Genomic DNA, 20,074 nt, shown 5'->3' with positions numbered 1-20,074 from the left:
CTGGCACTGGCTGACACCTGCTATTCTCTGGCCCTGGAGAGCATTTGGATTTAAGTGCCTGTATTAAAATACTGACATGGTTATCTCTGGATGGTGGCTCAAAAGCAAACTTGTATGTATGTATGTATTTGTTTATTTTGTATTCTCTCAATTTGCCATTTCAAAAATTTCTGCAATGAACATGTGTCATTTTATAATGAGAAAAAAATCAATAAACATTACTTTTATGAAAGGTTATACTATAGACTGGAAGGACAATTTGCATGAGACGCCCAGAGGAAATGAGACTCCTGAAATAAAGTTTTCACTTGCTATTTCCCCAGATACCCCACAGGCAGGAATTCACTCTCTTTTGCCTTTTGGGATAAGGGTCCTTTGTCCTGATTTATTTGCAGGCACATATCCATAAATATATCTGCTTTGCCCACAGCAAGGCACAATGGTTCTATCATAATAAAAAATGAGGCAGAAGCCAAAGGATTCGAGGCCTGAGGCAACTTGATGGCTTGTTTAATCCCCAAACAAATACCAGGAGAATATTTCAACAACCCTAAATAAATTGTGGGTGTCTTTTGGAATTTCGTATCAGTCATTTACCTTATCAATTTCATCAAGTCTGGGACTTAAACTATTCTTGAACAACATTTGCCTCCCCAGAGTCAGACACCGGGTTACCTACAGGGATGCATGTGGTGGCTCTGAAAGCCAGGATCCTGTCCCAAACTAGCAGGAGGGGAAAGACACTGGTGACGACCTTGACCCGGGGCACCGCACCTATCCGCAGTGGGCGTGTTGGAGGGAAGTCTGAGCTACTGGCCGCTTGGGAGAGGGAGGAGTGGGGCTCTTGGGGGAGCCCCAGATGAGCATCAGAGAGGCCTTGAAAGTGACCTTCAAAGACTGGGGGAGGGTGGGCTGCACAGGAAGCGGGGAGGTGCTGAGCACAGGGAAACAGCCAAGGAGGAAGCGGTTCATACCCGCTACGAAGCGTGCAGCTCCCACACCGGGCTCAGTGTTGACTGCTTTTGGCAGCTTCATGATAATGGCAACTGAGATACCAACAGTGACATGCGTCCTTACTGAGCACTTAGCGTGTAAAACACTTAAATGGGGATGATAATAGTAACAGTGATACGTAGCTCATGAGGCAGCGTTTGAAGATGATCTCCGTTAAAATTCGCACCACCTTACTGACACTATGTGCATCTTATAGATGAGGAAGCTGACGCAGAGAGATTAATGACTTGTCCAAGGTCAACAGGTATGGAGTGCAGTCCTGGGTTCCCAACCCAGGCTGGTCTCCCTTCAAACCCAATCAGAACTCGCACGGAGAGGAGAGGCGAAGTGTGAGGCCAGGAGGAGAGAACGGAAGTGTCTGCTGCAGCCCAGCTGGGTATGCACCAGGCACTGGGCGGATACTCCCATGTTTGCAGCTTGGAGGGAACAAGACAGTTCCTCTTTCTTCTCTTCTTCCACTCCCCAGATGAGGAAACAGAAGAGCAAGGAGGGACACCAGGGGAGGCCTCAGTGTGGACAGACCGTTGTTCCAGAAGAAGGAGAAGGAGAAGGAGGAGGAGGAGGAGGAGGAGGAGGAGGAGGAGGAGGAGAGGAGAGAAGGAGAAGGAGAAGGAGAAGGAGAAGGAGAAGGAGAAGAAGGAGAAGAAGGAGAAGAAGAAGAAGAAGAAGAAGAAGAAGAAGAAGAAGAAGAAGAAGAAGAAGAAATGTTTTCTCTTTGTAGTTAAAGGAGGGAGGTGGGATGACGAAGAGAACGGAGACCAAGAAAGAGAGGGAGAGTGATTAGCACTTCTGGGAATGCATCCTAAGGAAATCATCAGAAAAGAGAAGGGGAAAAAAAAAAGAGGCTTTTTGCACAAAGATAGTCATCAGAACATTATTTACAATGGTCCATTACTGCCAAGGCAACGGGAAAGGGCAGAACCAGGCAAACTCTGGAATTTCTACTCAATGGAATCCTTGCAGGCATTAAAGAGGATCATTATCATTAGGGAGGCGGCAGAGCGGCATGGGGAAAAGGGGCGAATATTATAACGTCAAATGAAAAAAAAAAAAAAAAACCAGGGCTCCCAATTCTTGGTGCAATTATGTAAACATCTGCAATGTGCATTGCTGGTATGGAAGAAGAGGCAGGCAAAATAGACCAGGGCTGGAGGGCTTCGCGAAGGGGAAGGGGCCCAGGGTGAATGATCTTCTACCTTCCCCTCTTCTTTCCATATATTCTAGAACACTCTTTCTTCAAGTCTCAACTGGTACCTGCTAGTGGTGGGTGAGATGACGCTAAGCGGTACCTGAACATCTTAGTTCAGAATAACAGTTCTGCATGTTAATGACGCTTCTGGTTATATTTTTAGGTGTGTCAGTGACAGTATGGCTATGTATTAAAAAGGAGTCTTTATTTTTCAGAGATACGTATTAAAATACGTATAGCTCAAATGAAAGGTCGCCTGGGATTTGCTGCAATCAAACTATCTGAGAGGAGGGTAAGTGGGCAAGGGCGAAGAGAGGAAATCGCCTTGGCCCTGAGCTAGAGATTGCTAGAACTGGGTGATGGGAGTGTGGGGTCGCACTCTGCTATTTCATATATACTTGACATTTTCTGTAATAAAAAGTAAAAAAAAAAAAAAAAAGTTCTGCATTTTCATGGTTACCTTCCACTTAAGACAAACACCACTATACAACATGGTGATCTAAAGCTTCCCTGTAAGATACACGTACTTAGCATAAACATGAACGCGCTGCGAGGGAATAAGTAGGTAAACAGTAGACCTGGTATTACGAAAAAGCGAAAGAGTGACCGTGGCTTAGAGTGGAAGAGTGCCAGCCCTTGGGACGGTTCAGATGCTTTTCAGGCCCTAGGAGACTGGGAGAGGTGAGGTGCGCGGCTACAGCTCCCAGAGAGGTGGAGGTCCCCACGCAGCGCCCCCTTTTGGTGCTGTGCCGCCCGCCCCTCCTGCACCCGGGGACGATTCTCCGCACCCAGGGGCTCACCGGCAGCTGTTCTCCCCCTCCACGTGCAGCGACGACTCAGCCCGTCGGAGGCCCAGGCGGGCAAAGGAGTGATACAAGGTGAGTGCCACGTCGCTCAGGCTGTGGGTGCCATCTGGCTCATCGTACACGTTCTCCCAGTAGGAGCGGAGGCCCGGGGTGCCCGCGGGGTAGTTCCCGTACAGGTAATAGTCCAGCTGCCCGATGATTTCCTGATTCACCACGGCTTCGAATTTTCGGGCAAAGAAGGTGGGCCTGGCTGTCTGCTGTGCTCATGGGATAAAAAAAGCAGTGTGAGGGAGTGGGATGGGGGAGGGAGTGGGGGTTTGGGGAGCGGGGCTCGGCAAGCCACCCTGTCTGGATCCACATCCCAGCTCTGACACTTTCTAACCTCTCTGTCCTCAGTTTCCCTATCCGTAAAGTGGAGATCCTCAGAAGTGTGTTAGGACTGAATGAGTTAATATTTGGAGAGCATTTAAAGCAATGATGGGCACAGAGTAAGCATCATTTAAATGTCTGTTAAATAAATGACGTCCTAGATGTTTATAGCTGAGATGGATCTCAGGAATCATTTAGCTGAAGGTCTGGGGCAAATATAGCCTACAGATATATTTTAGTCGTCCAGCAGAGTGTTTTAAAATTGAATTAGCTGGCAATATTTAAAAAGTACAAGAGTTCACAGAAACAACTTTTAGCTTTCCTTTAAACAGAAATACATCTGGCAACATCCAGGCCCCTGTTCCTACATGGGAATGACTGCTTAAAGCTGGAGAGCAAGGGGGCGCCTGGGGGGCCCAGTCAGTTAAGTGTCCGACTCTTGATTTGGGCTCAGGTCATGATCCCAGGGTCTTGGGATCGAGCCCCGCATCAGGCTGCACTGAGCGTGGAGCCTGCTTGGGATTCTCCCTCTCCCTCTACCCCTCTTCCCTGTGTGCTCACTCTAAAATAAAAAATAAAAAGGCTGAAAAGCAGCTGTCCCTTTAGATGGGCATATCCTCTTCAGCTCACTATAGTCTCCACTACTCCCTACTGCCTCCTGGGCACTGCAGCTGATTTACAGACTCACAAGGAACTCCGAGAGGTAGTGATCAGAACAATCTGTGGGAGTGAGACTTAGGAATCTACATTCTTAACAGGTTTTTGGGGTGATACTTTTATAAGACTCCAGGGTAAGGTAAATGGTGCCTGACTGGGCTAAATACCACAGTCAATTGAACATTTTTAAAAAAATTCAGATTCTGGGGTCCATCCCCAGGCCTACAGACTCAACATCTCTGGAGATGAGGTTTAGGAATCTGGAGGCCAAGAAGCTTCCCAGGTGACCATGATGCAGTATTAAAAGACCACGTATGTAAACCAAGTTTTCAAGGAAACTGAGGTCCAGAGGGGGAAAGGGACTTATCTAAGGCCATACAGCAAGCTAATGGCAAAGCCAAGATGAAGATCCTGGGTTGAGGATAAAGAAGGAAAATTCTGAGCCCGCTGTGACCTACTGGGTCTTATACTAATATCTGGGCAGGGATCAACAAAGGGCCATAGTAACTATTTCCAGCTTTGCAACTACTCAACTCTTCTGTCATAGTGTGAAAGCAGCCACATAGTAAATGCAGCTGTGGTCAATGGGTGTGGCTGTTTTCCAAAAAAACTTTATTTACAAAAGCAGGCAGTGTGCTGGATTTAGCTCAGGGGGTGTAGTTTGGTGACCCCCGTCTAGGACTGTGGAAACAAAACCCAGCCCTCCCTTGAGGAGCTAATGGTCTAGTGTTATTACTGACCTTAAGCTGGGTCTAACACTGTTTTCACTGCAGTGGGTTAATAGCACCAATGACCATAAAAACCACCGAGCACATACTATATACACCGAATGCTGCGTTATATCACCACCTCGAATCCGCAACTCTGCAAAGCAGGCATTATGAGTTTCATTTGACACAGAAGGAAACTGAGCTCAAATACAAACTCACACGGCTGCAGGACTCTCAAGCCCAAGCTCTTTCCACTATGCCATCCTAGGACTGGGCTGCTGGGTAAGCTGGAAGCTCCCGAAAACAAACATCCTTGGTATTATCCTGAAGATCCCCTCACTTCTCGGCTTCATGAACCCTGTGGCGGTTCACGGACAGTATTTAATAGTATTCTCACGGGGCGCCTGGGTGGCGCAGTCGGTTAAGCGTCCGACTTCAGCCAGGTCACGATCTCACGGTCCGTGAGTTCGAGCCCCACGTCAGGCTCTGGGCTGATGGCTCGGAGCCTGGAGCCTGTTTCCGATTCTGTGTCTCCCTCTCTCTCTGCCCCTCCCCCGTTCATGCTCTGTCTCTCTCTGTCCCAAAAATAAATAAAAACGTGGAAAAAAGAATTAAAAAAAATAATAGTATTCTCACTCTCCCTGGGGGGGGTGGTGGGTGGGGAGTAAGTTCAGTTCAGTTACCTTACAGTAGTGCTGAAAGGAGACCACTTGGGGTCAAATCCTTACACTGCTACTTCCTAACTACGTCTTTAGGCAAATCACCCAGGGCTTTAGCTTTCTCATCCTTAAAATGGGTATAATAAAATATGTACTAAGCACAGAGTCTGGCACACGGTGTTAGCTATTATTATGTGACTATTATCACTACTCCCCAAAGCCTGCTACGAGGGGCTTCTAGACCTTCATGTTCTCGAGGCAGAGAATGGACTCAGAGGCCGGCAGCCTCCCTCGTCTGCTTGTGATTCTTTATTCACAGCTGTATCTTCTAAAAGGGCACGTTTCTATATTTATCACTCTTCTTTGAACAAGAACTCTAAGTTCCTTACAGGCAGCAGTTTCTTAGACTCTAGATGTTGGGGGATATTCTTGATCTCTGTTTACTGTGAGAGGAATAGCTGTGAGCACGTGCGAGGTCTCTGTTAGCTCGTCTTTACCAGAGACCACGATGTTCCTGGGAGGCTGGGGCTGGAACGCAGATGCCGCCACCAGGGGCAGCGTCCCACCAACTGCCGTGGCCATTTGCTCTAAATGATGAAGGTCCTTGGCATTGAGGCAAACAGTTGGTCCTCTACAAAAGCGGGAATCTTTTTTTTTTTTTTTTTTCCTTTTGAATAGGTCAGCTATTTCCCCTGCAACCCTCTTTCTGCTCAGTAGATCCCTTCTCCATGGACAAAGGAGTTAAATGTCACCCAAGTTCATACCTAAATTAACATGGGTTTGAAGAGGTCCCTGGGTAGCTCTTAATCTGCCACCAAAAACAGGCCTAAAAGAATACTTATTGCAGCAACCGCTTACAGAGGTGAAAGATGTTAGGTGGGCACCTTGAGGAAATCCGAATAATGAGACGAAACCCTCTGTGTGTTCTGCACCCATGTGGACACAAAACCAGGGTGGCAGTGGGGTTTGATGGAAAAGAACCAGGTCTGCAGCTGGAGGCATCTGGGAGGGACCTCCAGCCCTGCCACTCCACTCTGTGTCCACGGACAAAGAAGTTAGCCCCTCTGTGCCTCAGTTTCCCCACGTGCACAATGGGGATGCTGCCTACCCCAGTGAAGCCAAGGCCCACAGAGGTCCTGGCACAGAGCCTGGTACGGGACAGATTCCTACTCCTGTGCTTCTCAAGCATAAATAGCCTCCTCCTCTACCTGGGAATCTTATCTTTGTGCAGATTCTGCCCCAGGCCAGCTGGAGCAGTGGAGATGGCAGCCTTCTAACAGCTCCCTGGTGATGCTTGTGCCAGCTCCCTGGACCACACGCTGAGGAGCCTGCTAAGAGACTAGAAGCTCCACTCGGGTGGGGGTGGCCGTGTCCTCCCGTGGATGGTTCTATTATGTGTCAGAGTGAGTCTGCGGGGGCGCCTCAGCTCGGGTTACCCACCTGCACTCCCTCTGTGTTAGTGGTTGGGGAAGAAGCATACCATCTCCACGTGGTGGCTCTGGTGACCTCAGAGTGATGTGTTTAACCACTCTGTAGCATTCTGCTTGCCCTCTCAGCAGCAGGTGCCAGGGCACGGTGAGGGGGGTGAGGCGGGAGCGGGACGGGCACTCACACAGGACGGAAGGAGGCTGCCATCCAGAAGAGGTCTGGGCGCCAAGCATCCTTGGGGCTCATGGAAGCAGATGGAGCATTTGTGACCCCCTGCCTCTGCTCCCCGCAGAACCGTAAGTCGCTGGCTGTGCCGAGGCACTGTGATGGCGGTAACGTTTTCTGCCTCTTCTGACTGTCTTCGGTTCACAGAGCGCGGTGTTTTGCAAACCTGACTGCTCATCAGGATTCTCCAGAGTGTAACACATCAAAATAAAAATTCCTGGACCTCAACAGAGATTAGGAATTCTCAAGTGGGGGTGGGTTTGCCCCCAGAGGACATTTGGCGATGTCCGAAGACATTTCTTTGTTTTCGTAACTGGAGCGTGTGGCTAGATCTAGCAGCTGGAACCCAAGGATGCAGTCTCACATCCAACAATGCACAGGACAGCGCCCCACAACAGACAACTATTCAGCTACCATGTTCGGAGGGCTGAGGTTGAGAAACTCTGCCCTGGATACACTCAACTTGGAACCCAGAAATGCATTTTTACTGAATATTTCAGGGGATTCTGACTGAAAAGCAGTAGAGAGAAACAGATTTGGAAACATATATAGCCCTATGGGACCTCGAGTTTTTTTTACCTTTCTATGCCTCAGTTTCTCTATCTCTAAAATAGATTACTGATAATATTATCTTGGGATGCCTGGGTGGCTCAATCAAGCGTCTGACTTCGGCTCAGGTCATGATCTTGCAGGTCATGGGTTTGAGTCCGCTGTCGGGCCAGAGCCTGGGGCCTGCTTCGGATTCTGGGTCTCCCTCTGTCTCTCTCTCTGCCCCTCCCCTCCCCCCTCAAAAATAAACAAACATTAAAAATTTTTTTAAAAAACCAATAATACACTATGTGTCACACAAGGTTGATGTGGGGTTCATGAGTCAATACAGGCCAAGTGGCTACAACTGTTGTGGCCTGGGGGGTAAGTGATCAAAACCCGGTGGCCACAGTTGATGCTGTCACTGTTACTACGGACACCCAGGTCTGGAAACGGCAAGATGAGAAGACTCGCAGGCCCGGCCTCAGAGGCCTGTGGACGTGTGCCGGGAGGGCGTGGGCCAGGGGCTGGCAGGGGCCCCGGTGGGCTCACCTGGAAGCGGTGGAAATCCTGCGGCTTGAAGTCGTTGGGGGAGCAGCCGCACCAGTCCACGATGTGCTTGTACTGGCACTTACAGCCCAGCTTGCGGTTCCAGTTGGTGATGCGCAGGTTGTTGTCCACCATGGTGTCGCAGTGGGGGCTGTTCTCCAGGACGGTGTGGAAGAAGGACTGCGGGGAGACAGGGACCAGCCTGAGACCTCCTCCAGCCTCCCTCGAGTGGGCTGAGGTGGTGGTGGTGGGGCCTGCCTTCCTCCAGGACCACCTGACTGCGCAGGGACTCCCCTCTCCTGGACACTCATTGGGTCTCTCTGCAAATGGGGTCAGCTGCCAGCTTGGTCCAATTCAGGCTACACAGGATGTTTTGTCCAAGTGGCTTCATTCTGTTTGCAAGTCTAACGCTCTGAGTGTTTCTCTAAACTGTCTTTCCCCAGCAGTCTACAATCTGATTGCAAGACGTTTCCTATTGTTCACGACATCTCTGCCCGGCAGAGAGGAAAAGTCCCTCAGGTTATGTCAACACATGGGTACCAGAGGAAACGTGGTGACAATTTTCCAGAAAACCTTGGGCCAAAAGGGCTCCTGCTTTGCAAATAGATCTGAAACCAAGGGGATTCCTGTCTGAAATATCTAGAGAACAAGGACTGATGCTCTAGAATTTCACCCCTTGGTAAAAGAAGCCAGATTCAGGGATGTTTCAGTCCCGGGGTGTGTATGGGGGTGCGTCCCAGGCCCCCCTCCTCCTGCCTCAGCCACATGGGTGTGGCTACGACATCGGGAGGGGTGGGGCAGGGCTGCTCGCTGTCCGTGGTGCTGAAACAGGCTCCATTAGTTTCTTGTAATCCAATAACTCTTGGCCAACCACTCCTAGGAATCTGAGAAGGAAGCAATGCTGAGAGTGAAGAAAGAGACCAGAGAGAGGAGAGAGAGGAGGGGGGGAGGAGGGAGAGGGAGGGAGGGAGGGAGGGAGGGAGGGAGGGAGAGAGAGAGAGAAAGAGAGACAGACAGACAGACAGGCAGACTTCTGTTTGGACACTGTTTTATAACAACCCCAGATACCAGGCAGATACATTCTCCCTGCTCTCTGCTCCCTAGGGGGAAGATGTTGGGGTACACATGTCTGCCTCTAATAAATTTATAGCTCAGCCTTTAGATTTACTCTAAACTGTTTTCCTAGAGGTGGTCTGGGAGAAGGGAGGGCAAGGTATGGATCTTGGAGTGTTAAGTGCCTGTGTGTGCTGGGGCAGGGTTGAGATAGACAGAGCCAGCATCATGAACGGCGTCTTGATTAAAACAACCAGAGCCTCCAAACAGTCCCTTCTCAAGCGGGGGATGGGCAAAATGAGGCTCCACCCACGAACTCCAGCTGCCCTGTGCTGCTAAATGACATATGCCCATGAACCTGGATTTTAAGCTTAAATTGTCTACAAGCCCACAGAGGCACATATTCTCCATCAAACAGTGGGGAGAAGTTCCCAATTACCAATTACCCTATGTCCTTTCATAATGATACAGAAATTCCCCGAAGATAATGGATGAGGAGGTTATCGACATTGAGAGAAAAGGTGATTTTCGCTGAAAAAGGATTAAAAGCTGATTACCTAATGTGTGTGCAGAATAGTAAAACCTGGCCCAGTGATGACAAGCCCATCATCCCTCTGGAGTGACGTGGGCAGTCAACCCTATCAGCTTGGCACTGCTCCAGATGTTGGTGAGGGATGTGGAAACCATCAAATGAGATACGTTGTCTTGTCTGACCTAGACACACAGCCTGAGCCTGAGGCACAGCCAGGAAGAAATGGTAGGCCACTCACGAGAGGTGTCATGGGCTCAACAGAAGGGCAACCAGCTCTGGAGTTTCCTGAAGTCAGAAATTAGGAGGAAAGGGAACTGGAGGCCAGAGAGCTGAATCGAGAACCCCCCAGTCAGGTCTGATAAGAAGGCTGCTGGCAACATTTCAGAACTGTGTCCACCCCCCCCCCCATTTCCAGATGGAGCTGGCACTGTGTCAGAACAGGCTGCAATTGTACACAACCAGGCTTCTGAAATGGACTGCATGTTTGCGTCTCCTCCAAAATCCATAGGTTGAAATCCTAGCCCCACAATGTGATGGTGTTAGGAGGTAGAGGCCTTTGGGAGGTGATTAGGCCAGGAGGGTAGAGCCCTCATGAATGGTATTAGTGCCCTGATAAAAGGGACCCCAGAGAGCTCCCATGCCCCTTCTGGGATTGAGCACAATGAAAACTGTCAGTATGTAATCTGCAACCCAGAAGAGGGCCCTTGCTAGAACCTGACCATTCTGACACCCCAATCTCAGACTTCCAGCCTCCAGAACCGTGACAAGTACATTTTGTCGTTTAAAAAGCACCTAGTCTATTGTATTTGTTAGAGCAGTCTGAACTAAGACACCTTCCCCTCACTGAGGTCTGAAAAGTGGTGACAGGCTCCCTGGAGCTTTTCAAATGCTTCCGGAAGCCATCAGGAAATGTTGAGTTCCAATGGCTGTCAATGCAGGGGCTAGTACAGGTCCAGCAGAAGCCCTGGCTCTCTGTCTTTGAGATCACTGGAATTTCTATTGTGACCGATGAGGCCAACACTAATGTCTATCATGATATGATTAAAAAAATAAAAAAAAACCCTCAAAATTAGAAAAGGGATTCTTCATGTTGAAAAAGTGGTTATTACATGATTGATGACTGTAGAGGATCTGTCAAAAGTTGATGTGGGTGTGTCCTGAAAGAGCCGGCATATACAGTTGTGCGGGTTACACACTGCACAAGCCTAGTGGGACACCATCAACACTGTAGGTCTGAGAGGTTTCAATTTTTTTTTTTTTTTTAAGTTTTCTGGAAAATGGCAGTGAAGGGTCTCGTTCTATCAAAATCAGTATATTGTGATGATTTTACGACCAATGGGAGCCAAGTGTCTTAAGGAAGAGCTGCCTTTTCTACTTTGCACACATATGCTGTGTGGACTGCTAGTGGCAGTGTTGTATGCCTGTCTATTCCATACCAGAGGCCGGCTATGACAGCACGGACCCTGGTGGCGGATGCAGTTCTCCAACTTCCTGGATGTTTGCAGTCCTGGATGTTTGCAGGACTGTGTATTGGACCCAGCATTGCTTTGCAAAACCCTTCGGCAAAAATTCAGGCATCTGCTTTGTTCCAAAGGCTAGAGCTGGCTCTTACCTTGCTGAGGAACTTTTCCTTAGACACTCACCTCAGCAGGAAGCAGGGTATAGGAGTAAAATTGCTTCATTTTGGTCACCAGATCATCTGTGGAGAACGTCACATACTCCACAAACTTCCGGTTCAGCAAGAACCAATCCGAGCCTCCATCCACAGCAATGCCCTCTGGGATTCGCCGGTCCCCTAGGCGCCACATGTGGGCGTCACACTCCAGGAAGAGTCGGTCCAGACCCTGTTTTCGGATGAACCTGTGAAAGCCAAAGTAGCCCTTAGCCCAGAGGTGCACAGAATCCAAATGAAATAGCACAGTCATGTCAATAAAAGCATGTATTGACACTTACTGTGTGCCAAGTATTTTTTTTTGATGTTTATTTATTTGAGAGAGAGGGAGAGAACAAGTGGGGCAAGGGGCAGAGAGAGAGGGAGAGAGAGAAACTCAAGCAGGCTCCACGCTGTCAGTACAGAGCCTGATGTGGGGCTCGAACTCATGAACTGTGAGATCACGAACTGAGCTGAAACTAAGAGTCGGACACTTAACTGACCGAGCTACCCAGACACTGCTACTGTGTGCCAAGTACTGAGCCAGGGGCTCTGTGTGTAGTTTGCCACTTTTTCTACACAAGTGAGACAGGTCCCTATGTCCCCATGAGGCAAGCACTGTCAATATGCCCATTTTATGGGTGAGGACGCTGATTAGAACGTTTAGGGGGCTTGCCCAGTACAAGTAGATGGCAACAATCATCTGCTACATCCACTTCTTCCCTACGGAACTTCTGAAATCGCCTTTTCGTGCCATGAATGCCTTAGCACTTTGGTGAATACAGCCTATGGAGGCTCATCTTGGAATAATGCTCTTAAAGGCATACCTCAAATATGTAGTATTAAAAAATATTACAAAAACCCTAGTTATGATGTAATTCATATGGTTTTAGATTCACACAAGAAAGGATTACAAATATTTTTCAAAACACGCAAATTTGTGTGTGTTTCTTTTGTAACACATGAGATAGCAAGATCTTGTAGCAGGTCTAACAACTGGTGTAATTTTGCAGAAGAGGGGAGCATAAATGATACTTAGAGGTATACGCATCAATCACAGTGATATGAAAATACGTGATTCCTTACAGTTACCGCGAATACTGTTGTGGTTTGTTACCTCCATTTAGCTGGATTTCAATTAGAGTTCAGTGAAAATAAAGATCACTTTCTTCCCAGCCAAAGTTGTGGGCCCCTAGAATTCTATCGGAGAACCCCAGATTAAGAACTCCTGCTCTGGAGTGTATACATATTTGGGATTTGCAAGGTGGGCAGAGCAGAATTGGCACTTCCTGTTTTGTAGATGCAGAAACCAAAGATCAAAGAGCTAGCAAAACGGATGTGTTGGGAAGGTGGGCCAAACTAGAACCAAGCTTCTGACGTGAACCCTCAGTTCCTTTGCAGTAGGAGACCCACACCTGCTGTGTGCCAGGCACTGTGCTGGCCTGGTGCGGGGAAGGGAGAGGGAAGGATGTTGCTGTTCCTCAGGGTGCTGTCTCACTAGGACCTATAATCTCCTAACTATAGTCTCCTAACCCAGGGGCTTTGCTACTTCTCCAGCTCATACAACATAAAATCAACCATTTTAAAGCACGTAATTCAATGGCATTAATACATTGACCATGCTGTGCAACTGTCACCCACGTAGTCTCAAAATATTTAAGCACTCCCAAAGGACACCCTATACCCATAAGTAGTCACTCCATGTCTGCCTTCCTTCTAACGCCTAGCAACTATCAATCTGCTTTCTGTATCTATGGATTTACCAACTCTGGACATTTCATACAGATTCACACATACAATATGTGGCCTCTTTGGGTCTGGCTTTCTCTACCAACAATAATGTTTCCAAGGCTTCATCCTGTGTTTCTGTCTACCCAGCATCCACTCCTCATTCTTCTGAGAACCACACCTTGATTTTACTTTGGACAGCCACCTATCTTTAACTCTCACTTAACTTGGGTTTGTGCCCCACCCCCAGCACCAAGCGGTGGCGACACGACCCAGCCTGGGCAGTCAGAGTATTTCCATCTGCCTGGCTGCCATAACTGATTCAGGGATGGGTGAGTAACTCAAGCTAACTCTGAGATTGGGCCCCGGATTTTGTGGATCTGCTGGGAAGGAGGGCTCTTCAAGGCATTTTCAGCTGAGAGAATGTAAGCCTAGAGCAGCTGGCAGCCATCCTGTCACCATGAGTACAAAGGTTGTTTGACAGTGGAGGTAACACAGAGAAGAGAGAGGAAGGGGAGGAGGGACAGTCTTGATGACTATGCTTGAGACCCTGGATCCCACTGTGCCTGACTCACCCGGACTCCTCAGTAACGTGCTTAGGGCATCTTGAAATGGGATTCTGTCATTTGCCGTTGAAAAAGTCCTATACGTTCCTGAACAACTTAAACTTTTATCACTACCATGATGGATGTGAATCATCTCAGTCCCTAGAGAAAGCAGACAGCCATGGACGTGGCACATAAATACCCCTCTTCCACTATGCCAGTCTGCACCTCCATCATGTGTCTTAGAGGCCTTTGAACCTGCATGTCTTCAGATTAGAGTTACCAGTCCCCCACCAGGTAGATGCTATTATCATTAGAACTGACTCTGGATTCCTCCTTTCTGCTTTCCTCACAGTTCCTAGGACAGTGCAAGGCAGTGACTTGGGAAAGATCTACCGTGATGCCCAGACTTCAGGGTATAAAAGCTGTAGATAGTTCCCATTGTGCTGGACATGCTGAATTCCTACAAAGAATCCCTCCCAGTGCGTCCTCCCTAAACCCACTAGCATCCACTGGAGGGAAGTGTGTGGAACCTCACTAATAAATCCATATCCCAGTACTTTCCTCCTGCTTAAGGAGAGAACCTGCCCATAGATACTGGTCACTCACTGCAGCATCATGATCAGTAATTCAGCATTCAGTAATCCACTGAATTCTTAGCAAACTGATGACTGTATTAAAAATGGTTGATGACTTCATTTTTTAAATATAATTTAGTGCCAAGTTAGCTACCTACCATGTGTGCAATGTGCTCTTGGCCTAGGGTGTAGATTCCCATGATGCATTGTTTACATACAACACCCAGTGCTTGTCCCAACCAGTGCCCTCCTCAATGCCCGTCACCCATTTCCCCCTCCCCCCCCACCATCAACCCTCAGTTTGTTCTCTGTTTTTAAGAGTCTCTTATGGTTTGCCTCTGTCTCTGTTTGAAAGTATTTTTCTCCTTCTCTTCCCCAATGGTCTTCTGTTAAGTTTCTCAAATTCCACATATGAGCAAAAACATTATGATATCTGTCTTCTCTGACTTACTGCACTTAGCATAATACCCTCCAGTACCATCCATGTTGTTGCAAATGGCAAGATTTAATTGTTTCTCATTGCTGAGTAGTACTCCATTGTATATTAAACCACATCTTCTTTATGTTGCTGACTTATTCTGCTGAAATTGTGCTTTCCATCTACATGGTGGTGCAGCTCTACCAGTAACGAGTTGAGTGACTTTGGAAAGTGATGACCCGAGTCTTGTTTCCCCTTTTGGTACATGACTTTGGAAAGTGATGACCAAAGTTGGGCTAGGTCTGGATTGTAATATTAAATGCCTACAGGAGTCAGACGGATAATTGGAAGCATCTGAGGCAGGCTGTGGTAGAAGACCAAGGTTGGTGGAGTCAGCAAAGTAGAGAAGGCAGTTTTGAAAAGCACTCAAATTCATTAAAAAAAAAAAAAAAAAAGGTGCTCTGGTTAAATAAAACATATCCCTAGCCTTGAAGCCAGCACATGGGCCATCAGTCATAACAACCATGGGTTAGGTAATCGTAAGGTACTTCCCACTGTGACATTCTCTAAGTCACTCTGTTATATCCAGGAAGAGGGGGTGGGGCAGGCATTCCCAGACAGATACATGGGAATCCCAGAGAAGGCTGACAAATTTTCCACAGACACACAGAGGATACAAGCCAACCAGAAGACCAGGTATCCCTCCCAGGTATCCTTCCTAACACATTCCAAGTGCAAATCCAGGCTGTCAGCAAAGCCACGTTCTCTCTGGGAGTCACTCGAAGGTTTTCCAATATACTTACCGTATCACTCCACTGACACAAAAACTCAGCTCTAACTGGGTCCATTAAAGGAAGCCCCTAGTTTAGGAAAATAAATCCTACCTCAGCTCTGTCTGGTGCTAATTATATAATAATATTAAAATTGCAGACACTTAACCCTGCTTAAACCTTTGAATTTTAGGTAACTTCCACAAGAACTTATGTGGTAGCCAAGACTAACTCACTCAGAGAGAGAAAGAAACAAAATTCAGGTGTTGAGGACATGCAAAAGTTTTCTTTCCATAGGCCAGCCTTTTAATTTTGTGTTCCATTATGTGGGAGAATAGCATCGTCTTGCAATTTTAATGTGATGTCCCAGACCATAATATCCAAATACAATATTTATTGGCAGTAATCTCCAAAATGAATATTCATGGGGTGGGAGATTGGGTTGCTATATTTACTTGCATTTGAAAACTGATAAGCTGCAAATGCATGCTTTGGTTAATTATGAGTAAACAGAGACAAACAATCCCCCCAGGTCTCAGTTCCTGGGTTAAGAGGGGCGTCTGGACTGGGATAAAGCGGCAGAGGCCCAGAGTCTGGGTATTTAGCATGGGGAAAGGAATCAACTGCTTGGACAGTGATTTGCATTTTGTTTTCTACCCTATGCATTTGCCATCTCTTGAAAAGGGAATGGCTGGAAATCAAGGTAAGTAGGCAAATACCTGGGTGTGCCTTTTCATAAATGTTGGTTCAGCAGTCAAGGGTGTGTGATTCTCTACCTGAGGGGTGGAGAGCAGATTTATTTAAGCACTGGGCCAAACACACAGAAGATGACCAAGACACTCTCTTATATTTAGTTTCATTTCCAGATGATTTGATTATGTGAGGGCAACCGAGTCAACAGGTGGAATTCAGAGCAGACAAAAAAAAAGGATCTGGGTACTAATGATGACTCTGTCTTCGCAGATTGGGGAGATATGGGGTTGGCTTGACTCTCTGGAATGCCAGATTCCTCATCTGGAAGATGATTCCATGACACCTGTGCTGACACCCTCCTGAATCAGCTGCGAAAGGCTGACAGATGAGGTTTACCAAAGGTCCTTGCTAAGTATTCAGTAAGCACTATTCATTCCAGCAATGGACTGAGGCCAGTCATTACACAGTGAACCATTCTTACATAGCAATTATACCCTCCCAGAATCCCTCACATCTGTGACCACCATTTCATGCTTTATTTTTCTCCATAGAACTTAAAAATTTGTACTACTGTATACAAGGTATTTATTTAGTTTACTGTCTCCTTACTAGATGTAAGTCCCAAGAAGGCAGAGAGTTTTTGCCTGTTTGTTGTTCAAAGCTGTATCCTTAGTGCCTAGACTAGTACCTAGCATACAGTTGGTGCTCAATAAGTATTTATTGAGCCAATGAATGAAGGGAGGAGTAAAAGCCATGAAATTGTTCAATAAGGAAGTAGCAGCCCTTAACCAGGTATCTGATTCTTCTAACAAACATTTGAGACACAAAGGAACTCAATCCAAGAAGGTTAAGGGCGTTCCCCAAAGTCACACAGCTAACAGTCCTGGACTCAAATCCAGGTCTGGATGAATCCATGCAAGCTCTTGACTGCTCTGTCCTGATTGCCAGGGTCCTTGTAAAAGGATCCAAAGGGAGTATCTGAGAATTTTCACTACCTCAAAAAGACACGGTGCTGAAATGAGAAAAGTGACAGAAAAGGGCTCATTGTTGGTCTTGGAAGAGCTCCCTGCCAGATGTCACAAAGACTTCTGTCTTCAGAACAGACTACCTGAGGGCAAACATGGAATCAATTGCATTTGGTTTTACCTCCTAGGATTTCAGGGAGGGGTGGTTTGCCTTCCAGGGACTTTCTCTACTGGCACAATATGGAACAAAGTCATAACTAAATAGGATTCTACTGAGATGTCATAGGGACCAAGTTCTACTCAGCTGAGCATCAAAGGAAATTGGATGGAAGGGGACAGGGGTCCTCATTCTCATCCGTGTGTGAAAAGGTCAGTTAAGAAACCTTCTGTAGCCTTTGAACATGATCTCAGAAAAGGCAGACAATGAGGTCTCTTAATTCAGTTAATTCCCTGGCTACAGTCTTGGCATATTCATTGAGTATGGAATTATTCCAGAACTGTCTCGTCCTATAATGAGTTTGAAAAGGAAGAACTCTGCTCCTCAGATTTTACAGCGTGTCTGAGTAAGAAGGAATCTTAGCAATCAGTTAATATAATTAATTCCATAGATTGAAAAAAAAAACCCAACACACTGAGAGGATGTATGATTCAAAGACATCCAAAGTCACATAGCCTAGGGAAAAAAATCTCCCCTTCTTCTCTTTTCCTGTCCAGTGATCTGTCACTGAATCCAGATTACTCCTTTAGCCTAAATACAACCTAAGCATTTTAGTTAAAAAATAAAGTCGTGGAACAAAGCACGAAGCCCACAGTGTATGAAATCAGCCAGCTATGTGAATGTGCTGACACGTAACAGCCGTATAATGCAGGGGCCAAGCTTTGGACTACACAATCCACGTGCTGGGTAGGCCACCAACCTTGGACGACCTGAACACGTTAACTTCACATGGAAAATGGTGATGATAATAACACTTACTCAGAGGCTAGGGCAAAAGTTTAAATGAGATTATACATAGAAACGGCTTAGGGTAGTGCTCAACACACTGTAAGTGCTCCATAAATATTCACCAAGATGCTTAGTATTTTTCCTTCATCAAGCTACAAATTAAAATTTTCTATCTCTCCTCTTCTCTCTCCTGTGATTTGGTAGACAGGAATGGGCAGGGCACCTCCAGAACTAATTACACACCTCTATGTCCAGAAAAGCAATGATATTTCAGCACCAAGGACAGAAGCCCAGAGCCCCACACAAACAGTGAACTTCATCTCCTGTGATTATTTTAATAAGCAATGCCCATGGTTGTGGTAGTGGAGGTGACAAGGGTCATGGGCACCTTTCTAATTCTGTCCGAGCAGTATGAATACATCATCTTTTCATGCTACCAGTCAGCAAGGATTCAGCTCATTGGGACCTAGTCTGGCAGCTCCACAGGGACCCTACTGGCTGTTTCTTTCAGGCCCAGGATGGATTGTCCCCTTTCCTGACCTAGGCTGGGGTCAACTGTTATGCCTCTACTCTGAAGTACCTGGAAGAACAGGGGGCTTGGAGCATTCACTCGTCCAGCAGCTCCAGATAGCATCTTCACTTCCCCAGGTCTGTGTGCTGAGAATCTGGTTGTGAACAAGATGGACATCATCCCTACCCTTCTCCATCTTCCAGGGAGAGACATAAAAAATAGAATAACACCTACCATTTATTGAGCACCTGCTACTTTCCAGATCCCATTCCTCACACTAAATCCATATTCTCTCATTTAGTCTTTACTACAACCCTATGAAGGTTCATTTTACAAATGAAGGAACAGAGACACGGCTAAATAATTTCCCCAGAGCCATACAGCTGGTTAGTGCCAAGGGTGCGATTCTAACCTTAGCCGTCAGGCTCTGGATCCCACACTTTTAGCCCATTGAGCTATAATCCTGCTCTTAATAACTAAGTAAGTAGACACAAAGAGCCACAAAACACATTAATATGTAATTAGATGTTTGTGATAAGTGCTATATAGAAAAACTCAAGGGCACAGTGACAGAAAATAAAGAGACAGAGACATCATTAGTGAAGATTGTTGGGGAAGGGCTTCACTGACGAGGTGGCATTGAAGCTGTCACGTCAAGGATGAGGAGGATCAGTCATCTGAAGATCTGGGGGCAAGAGCTTTACTGGGGACCAAAACAGCATGTGCAAGAGCTCAAATGAATGGAAAGAAGTCAAGGTGGCTGGAGTGAGAGCCTTGCTGACACATCTGAGCAGGTCAACTGCGAGAGAGGCAGACCCTACCTGATTGGTGGGGGAATGCATCGTCTACCTGGATACGGCAGGAAGCCCCACAGTGAACATGCTGAGGGAATCAGCGTGATACAGAGGCTAGGAGTACAGACCCTGGGGCCAGATTTCCTGGGTTCTAGTCAGCCTCCCCACTTATAATCTGTGTGTTTAACTTAGCTAGCCTCTGGGCTCCCATCTGAAAACTGAGCCTGATAGGACTGCATTTCCATCATGGGGTAGTTTTGAGACTTGCAAGAAGTAACCTCACTAAGGCATTTAGGACAGTCCCTGGCACACAGGAAACCCTTCACATGTGATTGTTACTACTGCCTTGTGTGAAGAAAGAGGACTTGTGTTTGATATCCAAGGGTGGGGAAAAAAGAAGACTGAGAAGAGATGCCAAGTCAGGGGCCAAAATCCTGGGACCCAGAATCCCCTGACTTGGTAGCCATATGGTCTTCATGGTGCTTGGTGCCCAATCAGCTTCTACTTCCAAGAGGCTAAAGGTCCACTGAAGGGCTAAGTGGTTTTCCACAATTTTTCACACATTTTGAAAAACAGTGTTTACTGCCTTTTGTTCTGTTTATAAATGTAATGCACGTCCTTCATGGAAAACTTAGAACAGAAAGAGAAAGCAAAGAAAAAAAAAATCAAAGTCCACCTCTCAGAGATGACACCCTGAACATACTTTTGTCCTAGTCTTTTGTCTAACTTCGATGTGTATTGTTTTGGAAAAAGAAA

General features: G+C 46.9%; 1 protein-coding gene across 1 annotated transcript in view; it reads right to left on the bottom strand.

Annotated features, from left to right (window-relative positions):
• Positions 1-20,074, bottom strand: part of XYLT1 (xylosyltransferase 1) — a 309,407-nt gene that overhangs the window by 17,321 nt on the left and 272,012 nt on the right. Inside the window, exons 7-9 of the mRNA XM_030300138.1 lie at positions 11,363-11,579; positions 8,138-8,314; positions 3,004-3,266 (exon numbers count right to left, since the gene is read on the bottom strand). Coding sequence (XP_030155998.1) covers positions 3,004-3,266; positions 8,138-8,314; positions 11,363-11,579 — 657 coding nt within the window. The remainder of the gene's footprint in view (positions 1-3,003; positions 3,267-8,137; positions 8,315-11,362; positions 11,580-20,074) is intronic.

Source organism: Lynx canadensis, chromosome E3 (genome assembly GCF_007474595.2).
Source record: "Lynx canadensis isolate LIC74 chromosome E3, mLynCan4.pri.v2, whole genome shotgun sequence".
Taxonomy (NCBI): Eukaryota; Metazoa; Chordata; class Mammalia; order Carnivora; family Felidae; genus Lynx; species Lynx canadensis.
The sequence above is the reverse complement of the archived record's forward strand: the minus strand, read 5'-3'. Positions and strand labels throughout refer to the sequence as shown.